Source organism: Protobothrops mucrosquamatus, unplaced genomic scaffold (assembly GCF_001527695.2).
Source record: "Protobothrops mucrosquamatus isolate PMUCROS unplaced genomic scaffold, P.Mucros_1.0 scaffold344, whole genome shotgun sequence".
Lineage (NCBI taxonomy): Eukaryota > Metazoa > Chordata > Lepidosauria > Squamata > Viperidae > Protobothrops > Protobothrops mucrosquamatus.
Genome location: NW_015386681.1, coordinates 1,119,740 through 1,138,261, shown reverse-complemented (window position 1 = coordinate 1,138,261; position 18,522 = coordinate 1,119,740). Strand labels below are relative to the sequence as shown.

General features: G+C 47.2%; 1 protein-coding gene across 1 annotated transcript in view; it reads left to right on the top strand.

The window, feature by feature from the left end:
- RELT (RELT TNF receptor) overlaps positions 1–18,301 on the top strand; it is a 76,779-nt gene extending 58,478 nt beyond the window's left edge. Inside the window, exons 6-12 of the mRNA XM_029284053.1 lie at positions 4,238–4,323; positions 6,468–6,725; positions 9,005–9,085; positions 10,833–10,914; positions 12,903–13,127; positions 15,238–15,424; positions 18,110–18,301. Of these exons, the coding sequence (XP_029139886.1) occupies positions 4,238–4,323; positions 6,468–6,725; positions 9,005–9,085; positions 10,833–10,914; positions 12,903–13,127; positions 15,238–15,424; positions 18,110–18,301 (1,111 nt within the window). The remainder of the gene's footprint in view (positions 1–4,237; positions 4,324–6,467; positions 6,726–9,004; positions 9,086–10,832; positions 10,915–12,902; positions 13,128–15,237; positions 15,425–18,109) is intronic.
- The last annotated feature ends 221 nt before the right edge of the window (positions 18,302–18,522 follow it).

Genomic DNA, 18,522 nt, shown 5'->3' with positions numbered 1-18,522 from the left:
GACGTAGACTACGATGGATTCTGACATTTATGTCACCAAGCGAGACCGTTGCTAAGTGAATTTTGCCCTGTTTTGTGATCTTTCTGGCGGCTTTTGTTTTGTAAATCGCTGCAGTTGTGAAGGGAGTCACAAGGTTGTTCAGTGAATCGGCCTCCCCCGCTGACTTTGCTTGTCAGAGGTTTGCAAAAGGGGGTCAACGTGACCCCCCCCGGACGCTGCGACCGTCGTAAATATGAACCAGTTATGACGCTTCTGTATTTTGATCCCTCGACGCTAGGAATGCTGCAACGGTCGTAAGTGTGAAAAACGGTCGTAAGGCACCTTTTCCGGTGCCGTTGTAACTTTGAACGGTCGCTAAACGAACTTTTGCAAGCTGTCGTGTTTTTGTTGTCCTCGCTAGTTCTCACACACAAAGCAGGAATCTTGCAGGTATAGGAAGGAAGATACACCCAGTTTTTGCAACCTGTTGTCTCGATGTCCTTGGGTAGCAACTAAAGAGCCAGGATCCTTACCAGGATTGCAAGTTACTAACTCCCTCTTTGGGGCGGCCACTGAGAAAATAGAACAAAACTGAAAACTGCTCAGATCTTTTGAATTCTGGGTGTGGGAATTGTTGACTGATGAGGTGACTCCTGGTCGAGGGGCAGGCTCAAAACTTTGCAGCCGCTGTGGAGGAGACATGTGACTATTGCCCGATCTTGTAGGAACCCTGTAAGGAGAAGAAGGTTGAGAGGCTTCCGGTGAGTCACCCCAAAACGTGGGTGAACTCAGGCTGGCCTGCGTATTCCAAATTTTCAAAGCTTTAAAGGCACAGATAGTCCTTGACTTAGAAAGAGTGCAGAGAAGAGCAACAAAGAGGATCAGGGGACTGGAGGCTAAAACATACAAGGAACGGTGGCTGGAATTGGGGATGTCCGGTTTAACGAAGAGAAGGACGAGGGGGGACATGATAGGAGCGTTCCAATATCTCAGGGGCTGCCCCAAAGAAGAGGCAGTCAAGCTATTCTCCAAAGTGCCTGAAGGCAGGACAAGAAGCAACGGATGGAAACTAGTCAAGGAGAGAAGCAACCTGGAACTAAGGAGGAATTTCCTGACAGTGAGAACAGTTAACCAGTGGAACCACCTGCCTCCAGAAGCGGTGAATGCTCCAACACTGAAAGTCTTTAAGAAGATACTGGACAGCCATTTGTCCGAAATGGTATACGGTTTCCCGTCTGAGCAGGGGGTTGGACTAGAAGACCTTCAAGGTCCCTTCCAGCTCCATTCTAATTGATTGATTGATTGCAGTATTTGAGTTTGGCTAGTCTAGAGAAAAGAAGGACGAGGGGGGACATGATAGCAGTCTTCCAGTATCTCAGGGGCTGCCCCAAAGAAGAGGGAGTCAAGCTATTCTCCAAAGCCCCAGAGGGCAGGACAAGAAGCAACGGATGGAAACTGATCAAGGAGAGAAGCAACCTAGAACTAAGGAGAAACTTCCTGACAGTCAGAACAATTAACCCGTGGAACAACCTGCCGCCAGAAGCGGTGAATGCTCCAACACTGGAAGTCTTTAAGAAGAGACTGGACAGCCATTTGTGTGAAATGGTATAGGGTTTCCTGCCTGAGCAAGGGGTTGGACTAGATGACCTCCAAGGTCCCTTCCAACTTTACTATTATTATTATTATTATTATTATTATTATTATTATTATTATTATTATTATTATTATTATTATTATTATTATTATTATTATTATTATTATTTGACCGTTCAAAGTTACAAAGGAGCTGAAAAATGTCACTTCTGGACATTTTTCACACTTACGTCTGTTGCAGCATCCTCAAGGTCCCTTGATCAAAATTCAGGCCACTGGCAACTGACTCATATTTATGACGGTCGCGGTGTCCCAGGATTATGTGATTCCCCTTTTGCGACCTTCCAACAAACAACAGTCAAAAGGGAAGCCACATTCATTTAATGACCGCGTTTACTAATTTAACACGCGCAGCGATTCGCTTAACAAGTGTGGCAAGAAAGGTTGTCAAATGGGCCACTTAACAACGGTCTCATTTAGCGACAGAAATTTCAGCCTGAATTGTGGACGTAAGTCAGGGGTTACCTGTATCTTCGACAGTGCTGGCAATTTTTGGCAATGCTGTTGGGGAAAGGGTGTTGTGTTTTTTCCAACATTCGCTGACCTGACACTCATGTAATAATAATAAAAAAGTTGGGAGGGACCTTGGAGGTCATCTAGTCCAACCCCCTGCTCAGGCAGGAAACCCTATACCATTTCGGACAAATGGCTGTCCAGTCTCTTCTTAAAAACTTCCAGTGTTGGCGCATTCACCGCTTCTGGAGGCAGGTAGTTCCACTGGTTAATTGTTCTCCCTGTCAGGAAGTTTCTCCTTAGTTCTAGGTTGCTTCTCTCTTTGATTAGTTTCCATCCATTGCTTCTTGTCCTGCCTTCAGGCGCTTTGGAGAATAGCTTGACTCCCTCTAAAAACTAGATGGTTGGTGAAACACTTGAGGTGGCTTTTATACAGATAGTCCTCAACCTATAACCACAATTGAGCACAGAATTACGGTCATTAAGTTGTTAATCGGATCCCCATGTGACTGTCCCCAGTTTGATGATCTTTTTGGCGTGAATCCATTGTCTATAAACCCCAATTTCCATCCAAAAACATTGTAAATTCCACATGACCATCTCATGTGGAATAGACATGTGAGAATTGCAGCATTTTGTTCGGAATTCCAGGGTGCAAAAGGTTGAGAGAGTTTGAGTGAGTCACCACAAAATCTGGCTGAACTCAGCTGGGCCTGTGTAATCCAAAGCAGGAGAAGAGAAACTAGATATGATCTTAGTCATAATTCCCACTGCTGACTCCAGAGCCAAATTGGGCTGACAGATCAAAATCCCCCGTTGTGATTTAGTTTCCTGAACTGGGCCCAAGTGCATGTCTCACCTGATCCTGAATAAGGCACTCTCTGCAATAGAGTGAATTATAATTTTATTTCATGTGTCCTTACATCTAAGCCCAGTCCCCAGAAAGAGATAATTTACAATGCAGGTAGTCCTTCATTTACAACCACAATATGGACAGGAATTTCCGTTGCTAAGCGAGGCCATTGTTAAGGGGATCCTGCCCAATTTTAATGATAGATAGATAGATAGATAGATAGACAGACAGACAGACAGACAGACAGACAGACAGCTAGATAGATAGATAGATAGATAGATAGATAGATAGATAGATAGATAGATAGATAGATAGATAGATAGATAGATAGATAGATAGATGTAGAGATATAGATAGATAGATAGATAGATAGATAGATAGATAGATAGATAGATAGATAGATAGATAGATAGATAGATAGATAGATAGATAGATAGATAGAGATAGTAGATAGTAGATAGAGGTAGAGATATAGGTAGGTAAGTGGATGGATAGATGATAAATAGATAGATAGATAGATAGATAGATAGATAGATAGATAGAGGTAGAGATATAGATAGATAGATAGATAGATAGATAGATAGATAGATAGATAGATAGATAGATAGATAGATAGATAGATAGATAGATAGAGATAGTAGATAGTAGATAGAGGTAGAGATATAGGTAAGTAAGTGGATGGATAGATGATAAATAGATAGATAGATAGATAGATAGATAGATAGATAGATAGATAGATAGATAGATAGATAGATAGAGATAGATAGATAGATAGATAGATAGATAGAGATAGATAGATAGATAGATAGATAGAGATAGATAGATAGATAGATAGAGATAGATAGATAGATAGAGATAGATAGATAGATAGATAGATAGATATAGATAAATAGATAGAGAGATAGATAGAGAGAGAGAGAGATGAGAGATGAGAGAGAGAAGGAAAGATGATAAGAAGATATATATATAAATAATAAATGATAAATGATAAATAGATTTATATATATATATGTAGAGAGAGAGAGAGAGAGAGAGAGAGAGAGATAATAAGCAGAAAAGACTACCTATAACTAAAACATTAGCACTGATTTATGGCTAGAGTTTTCTCAGGCAAGATCTCTGGGGGCCATTAGACCCCCTTTTCCCCAGAATGCAAGACAGCCCCCCCCATCCCTTTCTCAGCTGAGACGGTCATGGAAACCTCCATCTGCTGCTCCTCCTGATGGACATTCAAATGTTCTCCCTGTTTCTTTGCGCGCCCGAGATTTTTCTTACCTCTCCTCTTTCTGCTTCCCGCAGGTACTACAGTCCAGAGGGGGAGACGGATCCGAGAAGCCCGTGCCTCCCTTGCCTGGCTGCCCCCAGAGGGGTGCCCGGATGTGAAGGTGAGAGCAAAGCAGGGGAGGGGGCTTCCTGCCCATTCAAACAAGGGCTTTCCTTTCCTCCCATCCGCCTTTCGGAAAGTTAATCGCCTGGATTTCATCCTTGGGTTTTTTCCCCCTATCACCGAATCCAATCTTAATCCTTTCTAGTCAGTTTCTCAGATAAAATCCCCCCCCATTTACATAACTGGGAAGACCTTTTCCAAGAAACATCCCTGCCACTGAGCGGGTCCCCATACAGTTAGTCCTCAGTTTAAGGCCACAAGCGAGCCCAGAATTTCCGCTGCTAATTGAGACCATTTTTAAGTGAGTTTTGCCCCATTTTACGACCTTTCTTGCCACCGTTTCTTAAGTGAATCCCCCTGCATTTGTGAAGTTAGCAACCCGGTTGTTAAGTGAATCTGTCAGAAGGTCGCCAAAGGGGATCCACATGACCCCGGGACGCTGCGACACTCGTCATAAATACGAGTCAGTTGCCAAGTGTCTGAATTTTGAGCATATGGGGATGATTCTGCAACGGTCATAAGTGTTAGAAATGGTCGTAAGTGCCGTTGTAACTTTGAATGTTCACTCAATGAACTGTTGTAAGTCAAGGACTAGCTGTATTTTGTTTTGGTTTTTTTAATATAAGTATATATATATTTTTGTTCAAGACAAGGCTAAAATGCAAAGTACAAAACAAAAAAAAAAATAAGAAAGAAAAAATCTAAAAAGGAAAAAAAACACAAAATGATCAAAACATTTAAAAAGGTGCATCAAAAAACCCCAACACGTATAATAATGATGATGATGATGATGATGATGATAACAACAATAATAATAATAAAGTTGGAAGGGTATGCAGATATGCAGATATTATCCCCGCTAGTTGAATACTGAATAATAATTATTACAATATTAGTTGCCATATTTTGGCTAGCCCAGGGGTAGGCCACCTTGGCTCTTTTATGATTCGTGGACTTCAACTCCCAGAATTCCTGAGCCAGCCATGCTGAGGGGAAAGGGAGAGGTTTCCATGCTGAGCCATGCTGGCTCAGGAATTCTGTGAGTTGAAGTCCACGAGTCATGAAGGGGCCAAAGTTTTCCCCATGCTGGCTCAGGAATTCTGGGAGTTGAAGTCCACGAGTCATGAAGGGGCTATAGTTCCCCCATGCTGGCTCAGGAATTCTGGGAGTTGAAGTCCACGAGTCATGAAGGGGCCATAGTTTTCCCCATGCTGGCTCAGGAATTCTGGGAGTNGTCATGAAGGGGCTATAGTTCCCCCATGCTGGCTCAGGAATTCTGGGAGTTGAAGTCCACGAGTCATGAAGGGGCCAAAGTTTTCCCCATGCTGGCTCAGGAATTCTGGGAGTTGAAGTCCACGAGTCATGAAGGGGCTATAGTTCCCCCATGCTGGCTCAGGAATTCTGGGAGTTGAAGTCCACGAGTCATGAAGGGGCCATAGTTTTCCCCATGCTGGCTGAGGAATTCTGGGAGTTGAAGTCCAGGAGTCATGAAGGGGCCATAGTTCCCCCATGCTGGCTCAGGAATTCTGGGAGTTGAAGTCCATGAGTCATAAAGGGACCATAGTTCCCCCAGGCTGGCTCAGGAATTCTGGGAGTTGAAGTCCACGAGTCAAAAAAGAGCCAAGGTGGCCTACCCCTGATCTAGTCCAAGGGTCTTCAAACTTGGCCCTTTTATGACTCGTGGACTTCAACTCCCAGAATTCCTGAGCCAGCCATGCTGAGGGGAAAGGGAGAGGTTTCCAAGCTGAGCCATGCTGGCTCAGGAATTCTGGGAGTTGAAGTCCACGAGTCATGAAGGGGCCATAGTTCCCCCATGCTGACTCAAGGAAGGGGAGACGTTGCAGCAGGTCGTGGGAACATGTTGAGACAGGGAGTGGCGCATGGATGTCTGGCCACGTTCTGCCCCTGGCCTTGCCTCTTCTTGGTTTTCAGCGATCGTTTCCAGATGTTGCCGTTTTCTCCACTCGTTTTCATTCTCCCCTTCGCAAAGAATCGTCAGATATCACAGGCAGTCCTCGACTTAACGACGGTCCCCCAACGAATGGTCGTAAGCCGAGGACTGCCTGCATTCCCTGCACCCATTGATGACCCATCCACGGTGAGGTCTTCTCGCTGACCTCTTCCACTCTTCTTCTCCCGAAGGCTCCAGAAAACCTCCCACCCGCCTGAGCCGAAACGCCGAGGCCCCTCCGAGGCGAGGCGAGAAAACGGCGCTGAACGGCACCCGGGACGGGAAGCCGGACGACAGCGCCACGCAATACGCGGTGCTGGCCATCGTCCCCGTCTTCTGCATTATGGGCTTGTTGGGCATCCTCTTCTGCAATCTGTTGATGAAGAAGGGGTACCACTGCACGGCCCAGAAGGAGACGGACGAAGAGGCCGCCAAATCGGACAAAACCGGTGAGGGGGGGACACCGCTCGTGTGGCGTATGACTCTTTTCTTGAAATGCTGGATAAGTCTCTCGCTGTCCTTCGGCGCTCTGCACGTGCTTTGGAGCAGTGGCCTCTCATTGCTGGCTCGAGGTCGACTTGTTGAGGGGCTTAGACCAGCGGTTCTCAACCTATGGGTTGCGACCCCATTTGGGGTCGATCGACCATTTCATGGGGGTTGCCAAAAGCAAGGCTGCCCGCCATTTTTTTTGTCCGCCATTTTTTTCCCCCTTTTCCGGCGGGTGCCTTACCTCCCTTGGGCTGGGCCAGCTGGTGGTCGGCCTGCTCCGTCTCTGCCGCTTGCCTCGGCCGGCGCAGGGGGCGGAACCACGCATGTGCGGCGCTCCCGGGCAGGGAAAGTCCTCGACTTACGACCGATTGGGTAGTCCTCGACTTACGACCGGTTTAGTCCTCGGCTTACGACTGGTTTAGTCCTTGACTTACGACCGGTTTAGTCCTCGACTTACAACCGGTTGGGGGTCGCGGCATTAAAAAGGTTGAGAACCACTGGCTTAGACCCTCCCAAGCTGGGTCTCCCCATTCTAGACATCTAGAACCATAGAGTCCCAGGGCTGGAAGGGACCTTGGAGGTCTTCTAGTCCGAACCCCTTGCTCAAGACAGGAGACCTTAGACCAGGAGTGTCCAACTTGGTCGACTTTTAAGACTTGTGGACTTCAACTCCCAGAATTCTTCAGCCAGCCATGCTGGCTGAAGAATTCTGGGAATTGAAGTCCACAAGTCTTAAAGTGGCCACATTTGGACTAATTATCAGAGACAGAGACTAATTAATGCCTAATTATCAGAGACAGAGCCATAGCTGGCTGAGGAATAGATGGAACATAGCTGGCTGGGGGATTCTGGGAGATGGAAGCCCACAGGTCCTAAAATTTGCCGAAGTTGGACCTCTCTGCCTTAGGCCGTAGACACGAGCCTTTTATTTTTCCTACCTGGATCTAGAACTGGCTTGTTCTCCTTGCTGAATCCCATGATAGGCACCAACTGCCCACAACCCTGGGCTGAAGTTGCAATCTCACTGAATCTTAAAAAATCACATTTATTTCCCCGTCCTGCTGTATCGTGTGAGCAGCAAAGACTGACTGCCGTGCTTAATGGCCACCATGGAGCAAAACTAGTTCGAGTCCCGAATGCCACAAAACCGTTGGGTATCTTTTGAGGAGTCAGACGTGAGCGCGCCTGGGCCGCAACTGACCCTGTGGAACTGCAGGCTCAACTCTAGGTTAGCTTACTCTGGACAAAAGAGTGCAGAGAAGAGCAACAAAGATGATTAGGGGACTGGAGGCTAAAGCATATAAGGAACGGCTGCTGGAATTGGGTATGTCTAGTTTAATGAAGAGAAGGACGAGGGGGGACATGATAGCAGCCTTCCAATATCTCAGGGGCTGCCCCAAAGAAGAGGGAGTCAAGCTATTCTCCAAAGCACCTGGAGGCAGGACAAGAAGCAACGGGTGGAAACTCATCAAGGAGAGAAGCAACCTAGAACTAAGGAGAAACTTCCTGACAGTGAGAACAATTAACCAGTGGAACCACCTGCCTCCAGAAGCAGTGAATGCTCCAACACTGGAAGTTTTTAAGAAGAGACTGGACAGCCATTTGTCCGAAATGGTATAGGGTTTCCTGCCTGAGCAGAGGGTTGGACTAGATGACCTTCAAGGTCCCTTCCAACTTTACTATTATTATTATTATTAACTTCAGTCTGGATGTCCAGCTTCTGGAACCTATTGGTGCCGGACAAGAAACGGATGCAGCAATAGCGCCATCTCCTGTCCCTCAGATGCAATATTGACTTACAATCATCTGTTTAGTGACCGTTCGAAGTTAGAACGGCACCCAATAAAATGGCTCTCAGGCCTAAGGCAGAACTAGAACTCAGTGTCTCCTAGGGATTGGCTCAAAATTACCCAGCCGGCTTTCGTGTCTAAAGCAGAACTAGAACTCACTACCGCCTGGTGATTGGCCCAAAGGCACCCACCCAGCTTTTGTGTCTAAGGCGGGACTAGAACTCTCCGTCTCCTGGTAATTGGCCCAAAGTCGCCCACCCAGCTTTTGTGTCTAAGGCGGGACTAGAACTCTCCGTCTCCTGGTGATTGGCCAAAACTCACCCAATTGGCTTTCATGCCTAAGGCAGGATTAGAACTCGTAGTCTTCTGGTCCCTAGCCTGATGCCTTCACCGCTAGACCAAACTTCTTTTCAAAAATCGGGGCTCTAACTGTGAACTTCATTTTTTAGGGAACAGTTCGGGCTATAAGACTGAAGACCTTAACGAGGACACCATCGGGGTGCTGGTGCGGCTCATCACCGAGAAAAAAGGTAGGGGCTCTTTTCAGAGGAAGGCATCCCTGTCCTTTCCCCAGATCTAGGGTGCGTTTGTGAGTCCTGTCAATGTTGTCGGTCGCTCTTTAGGAGGGCCACTTCGTTGCACTGGTTTCAAGGAAGAATTGCTCCTGGGGAGGGAAGCCGTGGCAAATCTAGACAGCATACTAAAAAGCAGAGACGTCACCCTGCCAACAAAAGTGCGTAGAGTCAAGGCCATGGTTTTCCCAGTTGCAATGTATGGCTGTGAAAGTTGGACCGTAAGAAAGGCTGAGCGCCAAAGAATGGAGGCCTTTGAACTCTGCTGCTGGAGAAGACTCCTGCGAGTCCCCTGGACTGCAAGGCGATCCAACCGGTCAGTCCTGGAGGAGATCAACCCTGACTGCTCTTTAGAAGGCCAGATCCTGAAGTGGAAACTCAAGGACTTTGGCCACCTAATGAGAAGGAAGGACTTCCTGGAGAAGAGCCTGATGCTGGGGAAGATGGAGGGCAAGAGAAGAAGAAGGGGACGACAGAGAAGGAGGGGGCTGGATGGAGTCACTGAAGCAGGAGGCCTGAGCTTCAATGGACTCCACAAGATGGTAGAGGACAGGAAGGCCTGGAGGAACGTTCTCCATGGGGTCGCGATGGGTCGGACACGACTTCGCAACTAGCAACTAACAACAACAAGCCTTTGAGAACAAGGGTTAAGGAGACCCCAGACCCACAACAGATACGAATGCTCTGCCTGGTTTGTAGCATTGAACTGGGTGCCAAGTAACTGGGCCATTCTGCTTTTGCATCACAAGTAGTGTGTGTGTGTTTGTGTACAGGTGGTCCTCAACATATGACCGACCACCATTGAGCCCAAAACTTACGTTGCTGAGAAATTTGTTGAGTTTTGCCCCATTTTACAACTTTTCTCGCTCATGTTTGTTAAGCGAATCACTGCAGTTAATAATAATAATAATAATAATAATAATAATAATAATAATAATAATAATAATAATAATAATAATAATAATAATAATAATAATAATAGAGTTGGAAGGGACCTTGGAGGTCATCTAGTCCAACCCCCTGCTCAGGCAGGAAACCTTATACCATTTCAGACAAATGGCTGTCCGGTCTCTTCTTAAAGACTCCCAGTGTCGGAGCATTCACCGCTTCTGGAGGCAGGTTGTAAAATGGAGCGCAACCCACTTAAAACTGCCTTGCTTAGCAGTGGAAAATTTGGGCTCAGGCGTCATCGTAAGTCGAGGACTTCCTGTTTAGGTTAGCATTCCAGCAGGATATTTGGAAGAGCCGTAAGAGAAAAATAAAAGTAGATTCAGGTTGAATTCAGCCCCTTAAAAATTGTCCTTGGGAGGTTTCCTGGGTGCATCATGGATTTTGTTTGTCACTGCTGTCTTCCAGGTGATATGTGTGTGTGTGCATTTGTGTATGTGTGTGTGTGCAGATTTGCAATTGATATCCCACCGAAGTGCTGGATGTTGTTTTTTTTTATCATTTTCTATGACTTTCTCTATTTTATGATCCCTCCAGTTCTTTATTATTATTATTATTGTTCATCACACAGTCAGCCAGATGTTCAGACTGGATTTGGCATTTTTGTCCACCTATCGAGTTTAAGCCGCCCTCCAGAAATCTGATTTTTTTTTTTCTTTTTGGTGCAATGGAGATGTCCTGACTTCCCTCGCTCGCTTTCATTTCCTTGGCGCCGTTGTTAAAAAAACCTGATTTCCCCCCAATTTCTTGCCCGCAGAAAATGCAGCCGTCCTGGAAGAGATGCTGAAGGAGTACCACAGCAAGCAACTTGCCCAGCCGATTTACAAGCCTGTGAACAAGTAGGTGACCCACTTCCTTCCTATCTGGGGCAAAAAAAAATATTCTTTTTTTTTGCAGCCTTTTCTGCTCCACAAAGTTGGAAGGTTTTTAACAGGAAGGCTGAGCTGAGCTGAGACTTTTCTCACAAGGATTTGGGGGCCATTTTAGCCAGTTTGGCTAGTGGTTAAGGTGCTGGCCTAGAAACCAGGAGATGGAGAGTTCTAGTCCTGTCTTAAGGGTGAAAAGCAGCTGGGTGACTTTGGGCCCTAGGCAACCTCAGCTCTTTTATGACGCATGGACTTCAACTCCCAGAATTCTGTAGCCAGCCTGGGGGAACTATGGCCCCTTCATGACTCATGGACTTCAACTCCCAGAATTCCAGAGCCAGCATGGGGGAACTATGGCCCCTTCATTACTTGTGGACTTCAACTCCCAGAATTCCTGAGCCAGCACGGGGGAACTATGGCCCTTTCATGACTCGTGGACTTCAACTCCCAGAATTCCTGAGTCAGCATGGGGAAACTATGACCCCTTCATGACTCGTGGACTTCAACTCCCAGAATTCCTGAGCCAGCATGGGGGAACTATGGCCCCTTCATGACTGGTGGACTTCAACTCCCAGAATTCCTCAGCCAGCATGGGGGAACTATGGCCCCTTCATGACTGGTGGACTTCAACTCCCAGAATTCCTCAACCAGCCATGCTGAGGGGAAAGGGAGAGGTTTCCAAGCTGAGCCATGCTGGTTCAGGAATTCTGGGAGTTGAAGTCTGCAAGTCATGAAGGGGCCATAGTTCCCCCATGCTGGCTCAGGAATTCTGGGAGTTGAAGTCCATGAGTCATAAAAGAGCTGAGGTTGCCTACCTCTGCACTAGGAGAAGGTGAGTTGTAGTCCTGCCTTAGGCATGAAAGCCGGCTGGGTGACTTTGGGCCGATCACCAGGGAGGTGACGAGTTCTAGTCCTGCCTTAGGTGACCTTCAGCCAGTCTCTGTCAGCCCAGTGCACCTGACAGTGTTGTTGTGCTGATGAAAATAGGAGAGAATATTTGCCACCTTGAATTATTTCTAAAACTAATAAAGGCGGGATAAAAAATCTCCTAAATAAAGAATGTATTATACATTATGTATATAACAGTTATTATATATAGTGGCTCCCTGTTAGCAGAAGACGGAAAGCTTTAAACTGGCTTGTTTTTCTGCTGTTCGGGGTCTGGTGGATTGCGCAAATCACAGCCTTGTTGGTGGTTGGGGGTGTCCGTGTGTGTGTGTGTGTCCGTGTGTGTGTCCGTGTGTGTGTGTGTGTGTGTGTGTGTGTGTCTGAAAAGGCACCAGGGTGGCTGTCGTGATGCTCTCAAAACCGTGAGCCTTTTTTTACGCATGTCCCAAGCACCATTTTAAGACTTTTGAACCCGTGAATCTTCTTAACGGGTTTATAGCCGCCCTGAGTCCTGTGAGGAGAAGGGCGGGGTACAAATTAAATTATTATTATTATTATTATTATTATTATTTCCGGGGCAAGCTGGTTTTCACGGTGGCGCCGTGGTGAGAATGTGGTATTGCAGGCAAACTCTGCATTCCTATTGCCAGCAGTTCGATCCTGACCAGCTCAAGGTTGACTCAGCATTACGTCCTTCTTGAGGTCGCTAAAATGAGGACCCGGATTGTTGGGGGCAAATACGCCGACTCTGTAAACCGCTTAGAGAGAGCTGGAAAGCGGTATATAAATCTAAGGGCGCTTGCTATGGCTATTCCCTGATTTTTTTTTTATCGAATCGTCCAACAGGGATTTGAACCCCCGTTTTCCCAGCTCAGGAGATCCGATCCCTCGACCGCCTTCCCTGAACGCTGTATCCCATCCTTCCGAGCCCAGGGTTAAGGATGATGGGCTTCGAAAGCCAACCAACCCCGAGCCAATCCAGCTCCTGCTAAAATCGTCCTAGCCGGTCTCCGATTGGCCCTTTGCTCTGTCACTCCAAATGACAGTCGTTTCTTCCCCCCCGCCCTGCCCAGGTTGCATCTCCTGCCCCAGATCCCCCACATTTGCCAGCATCAGCACCACCTCCACACCGTCCAGGGCCTGGCCATGCGCTCGGGGCCCAGCTGCACCCGCTGCAGCCAGAAGAAGTGGCCGGAGATGCTGCGGTCCACCGAGGCCGTGTCCACGACCGTCCTGCCTGGCAGCCACGCCCTGAAGCCCCCCCGGCCGGGAGAGATCACCATCCTCTCCGTGGGCAGGTAAGGTCCGAGGCGCACCTTTGAACGACTTGCCAGGCCAGTGTAGGATTCAGCCTCCTCTGGGCTGTTTATTTTTTTTAAAAAAACACAAGTTGCTAGTCCTTAAGAGGTCAAATTTTGTGTACCATGCTTAGGAGGAGAAACAAGAGAAATAGGATACAGGCAGTCCTCGACTAACAATCCCAACTGAGGTCAACATTTCTGCCGCTACGTGAGACAGTTTTTAACCGAATTTTGCCCCGTTTTTGACGTCCTTTCTTGCCCCCGTCGTTAAGTGGATCGCTGTGATTATAAGGTGATTAACATGGTTGTTAAGTGAATCTAGTTTCTCCATTGACCTTGCTGGTCAGAAGGTCGGCAAAAGGGATCACGTGTCCCTGGGACAACGCAAGAGTCATAAATAGGAGTCAGTGGCCAAGCGCCCACATTTTGATTCCGTGACCGTGGGGAGGCTGCCACGGTCGTAAGCGTGAAAAACGGCCATAAGTCGCCTTTTTCAACGCCATGTAAGTTTGAATTGGTCACTAAATGAATCGCTGTAAGTCAAGGACTACCTGCACAAGCCAGTAGCCAAGCGTCCAAATTTTGATTGTGCAACTACTTGTGAAGATGCTGCAATCATCATAGGTGTGAGGACTGGATAGAAGTTGGTTTGTTTCAGAACCGTTATAACTTCAAACAGTCACTAAATGAATCATTGTAAGTTGAGGACTACCTGTACAAACCGGTTAGCCGAGCCTCCAAATTTTGACCAAGCGACGACTGTGAGGATGCGACAGTCGTACGTGTGAGGACTGGTTTTTTTTTCCAGTGCCATTGTAATTTCAGTCACTAAATGAATCATCGTAAGTCGAGGACCTAGAACTAGGGAGAAACTTCCTGACAGTGAGAACAATTAACCAGTGGAACAACCTGCCTCCAGAAGTGGTGAATGCTCCAACACTGGAAGTTTTTAAGAAGAGACTGGACAGCCATTTGTCTGAAATGGTATAGGGTTTCCTGCCTGAGCAGGGGGTTGGACTAGATGACCTCCAAGGTCCCTTCCAACTCTATTCTAGTCTAAGAGACTGGACAGCCATTTGTCTGAAATGGTATAGGGTTTCCTGCTTTGTGAAGATGCTGCAATCATCGTAAGTGTGAGGACCGGATAGAAGTTGGTTTGTTTCAGTACCATTGTAACTTCAAACAGTCACTAAATGAATCATTGTAAGTCGAGGACTACCTGTACAAACCAGTTAGCCGAGCCTCCAAATTTTGACCAAGTGACGACTGTGAGGATGCAACAGTTGTACGTGTGAGGACTGGGGTTTTTTCCAGTGCCATTGTAACCTCAGTCACTAAATGAATCATCGTAAGTCGAGGACCTAGAACTAAGGAGAAACTTCCTGACAGTTAGAACAATTAACCAGTGGAACAACCTGCCTCCAGAAGCGGTGAATGCTCCAACACTGGAAGTTTTTAAGAAGAGACTGGACAGCCATTTGTCCGAAATGATATAGGGTTTCCTGCCTGAGCAGGGGGTTGGGCTAGATGACCTACAAGGTCCCTTCCAACTCTATTCTATTCTAAAGAGACTGGGCAGCCATTTGTCTGAAATGGTATAGGGTTTCCTGCCTGGGCAGGGGGTTGGACTAGATGACCTCAAAGGTCCCTTCCAACTCTATTCTATTCTAAAGAGACTGGGCAGCCATTTGTCCGAAATGGTATAGGGTCTCCTGCCTGAGCAAGGGGTTGGCCTAGATGACCTCCAAGATCCCTTCCAACTCTATTCTATTCTAAGAGACTGGACAGCCATTTGTCTGAAATGGTACAGGGTTTCCTGCCTGGGCAGGGGGTTGGACTAGATGACCTCCAAGCTCCCTTCCAACTTTATTATTATTATTATTATTATTATTATTATTATTATTATTATTATTATTATTATTATTATTACTACTACTACTACTACTACTACTACTACTACTACTACTACTACTACTACTACTACTACTACTACTACTACCTGCAGTGGGCCAAAAATTGCAAGATGCCTTAAGCTTGTACGGCCCCCCTGTGTCCCTTCTCCGTCGTCCGGGAGGCAACTCCACGCTGCCTTTGCTTTTTCTCTCAGGTTCCGCGTGGCCCGTATCCCCGAGCAGAGAGCCAACCCCACGGAACTGCAGACCATCTCCGAGGGGGTGGGGGAGGCCGAGCCCAGCAAGCCCCCTCCTCACCCCTCCCTCGCCCCGGAGCCGAAGCTGCTGGCCAGCCACGGGGGGAAACTGACGCGGCCCACGGGGGCAGAGAGTCAGCAAGAGGTAAGTCGGGGGGGGGTCTCTTCAGCTTCCAAGGAGAGGGGGAAAGACCCCGAGAGAGAGAGAGAGAGCGAGGAAGCGAGCCAGTCTGGGTTTGCCTTCCCAGCACGACCAGCCAGGAGATTCAGGACTGAGAAAGCATCGATAAAAGAGAATATTTGTGGGTCAGGGAGGAACTGTGAGGGTCCTTGGTGCTCTCTGAGTTGGGTGGTTTTTCTTGCAGACGTTTCATGACCCAACTAGGTAACGTCATCGGTAGTAGAAGAGAGGGGGGTTTGCGGAGAGGAGGAGGAGGAGGAGGAGGAGGAGGAGGAGGAGGAGGAGGAGGNAGATAGATAGATAGATAGATAGATAGATAGATAGATAGATAGATAGATAGATAGATAGATAGATAGATAGATACAGGTAGCCCTTGACTTATAACCAGAAAGAAAAAGAAAGAAAGAAAGAAAGAAAGAAAGAAAGAAAGAAAGAAAGAAAGAAAGAAAGAAAGAAAGATAGATAGATAGATAGATAGATACAGGTAGCCCTTGACTTATACCCATAAAGAAAGAAAGAAAGAAAGAAAGAAAGAAAGAAAGAAAGAAAGAAAGAAAGAAAGATAGATAGATAGATAGATAGATAGATAGATAGATAGATGCAGGTAGCCCTTGACTTATAACCATTCAGAAAGAAAGAAAGAAAGAAAGAAAGAAAGAAAGAAAGAAAGAAAGAAAGAAAGAAAGAAAGAAAGAAAGAAAAATATATACAGGTTGCCCTTGAGTTATAACCGTTTATTAAGAAAGAAAGAAAGAAAGAAAGAAAGAAAGAAAGAAAGAAAGAAAGAAAGAAAGAAAAGAAAATACAGATATCCCTTGACTTACAACCGTTTCATTTAGTGACCATTTGACCGTTACAACAGCACTGAAAAAAGTGACTTAACGACCGTTTTCCAGTTACGATCCTTGCAGCATCCTTCCTGGTCCAAATTCGGAGGCTTGGGCAACTGACTCGTATTTATGACGGTCGCAATGTCCCCGGGTCACGTCATCCCCTTTTGCGACGTTCCGACGAGCGAAGCCAAGGGGGAAAGCAGATTCCCTTAGCAACCCTATTACTAACCAAGCGTCATTCCCATCCATTTTTTTTATTTATTTTGGTTTTCTCGTGATTTCCCCCCCCCCACGTATTATTTATGCGGGCGAAGCAAGGTGGAGGCGCCTGGCCCGCCCCCCGCGCGGTGGGCTCCTCCCCGTTTTGTCCCCGGGTTTATTTATTGCCCACCCTTCGCGGTGCGACGTTAAACGGAACGGGCCTTACCGGAAGTTTCGTTTCTATATGTTGATGAATAAAAACCGGAAAAACGGATCAAAGGCTGGCGGTTGCCCCAGTTTTGTCGGAGTGGGGGGGGCTGGGTGGGAGAGAAAGTGTTGAGCAGACAACTCAAGCTCTGCTCACACTCACCCACACGCCTGTCTTGACTACCACAATGCGCTCTGTCAACGGGGCTGCCCTTGAACACTACCCGGAAGCTTCAACTGGTTCAAACTGCAGTGGCCCATCTTGGTTTTTTTGCAAGCCTATTTTTGCACCCGTGTCGCCTCCTTTGTGGGTATCTGCGCCGGGTGCCGCTTTGCTTTGGGGTCCAATTCGAGGTGCTGATTGTCATCTTCAAAGCCCCCCCTAGCTTGGGATCAGGTTAGTTGATCCTAGTTAGATCCACCCAATCCAACAGGCTGGGGAAGCAGGTGGATGTTACGGGGTCCCCTCCCTTGAGGAGGTCCATCTGATGGGACCCAGGAGGTGGGCCTGCTCCGTGGTGGCTCCCTCCCTGTGGAACATCAACCCTGCGGCAAGGAGATTGGCCCCGTACTCTGCGCAGGATGAGTTGGGTGGCCATAAATATTTTCTTAATAAATAAAACAGGAGTTAGAATTGCCTGGGGGTGTCAAATTGTCCACAGTCCACTGAGGATCACTTCACAAAATTCAACTTAACTGCCTTGAAGTGCCTTAGTAGTAGTAGTAGTAGTAGTAGTAGTAGTAGGAGGAGGAGGAGGAGGAGGAGGAGGAGGAGGAGGAGGAAGAAGAAGAAGAAGAAGAAAAGAAGAAGAAGAAGAAGTAGTAGTAGTAGTTTGAAGGGACCTTGGAGGTCATCTAGTCCAACCCCCTGCTCAGGCAGGAAACCCTATACCATTTCGGACAAATGGCTGTCCAGCCTCTTCTTTAAAACTTCCAGTGTTGGAGCATTCACAACTCCTGGAGGCAAGGAGTTCCACTGGTTAATTGTCCTAACTGTCAGGAAGTTTCTCCTTAGTTCTAGGTTGTTTCTTCCCTTGATTAGTTGAGTAAATGGCTCCTACCCTATGAGTAACCCGTGAGTGGGTTATACCCAGCGAATCCCGCTGGAAGGGTTTGAGCTTGGACGGGATCCTAGAGGCCATCCAGCCCAACCCCCTTGGGCTCGGGGCAGGGATCTACTGGATGACATCTGGAGAAGAGCCAACCTGTTTTTGTGCTCAGTGGACCTTCTGCGCAATTGGGACCTTCTTTCAAACTGAACGTCTGGGGGGCTATGAGATTGGACAGCCATCTGTCTGAAATGGTAAAGGGTGTCCTGCCTAAACGGGGTTGGACTAGAAGACCTCCAAGGTCCCTTTCCAGCTCTGTTATTTTGTTCAGAACAGCCATTTTCTGTATCCTGCCCTAGAGAAAGGGGGTGGATCACCTGGTGAGACATCTTCTCCAAAGACCAATCTCCTTCTTCTCCACCTGGTCAGCCTTCTCAAGGTTAAAGGTGACCAAATACCTGATCTTCCTTCTTATTGATGACTTCCGGCCTCTCTCCGTCCATCTGCAAGTGCGATGTCCAGATTTGGAGCCAAGAACCCAAACCCAATAATAGGACTTCCAATGGTTTGAAAACTTTAATGGCTAACAAAGTCCTTGCTGTGAGCACAGAGGCTCAGCCGGGTCAGTTGAAGTCCTGATGTCTGGGTTCACATGACACAAAAGCCGACTGGCTGACTTTGGGCCAATCGCCAGGAGACGGTGAGTTCTAGTCCCGCCTGAGACACGAGAGCTGGCTGGGTGACTTTGGGCCAATCACCAGGAGACGGTGAG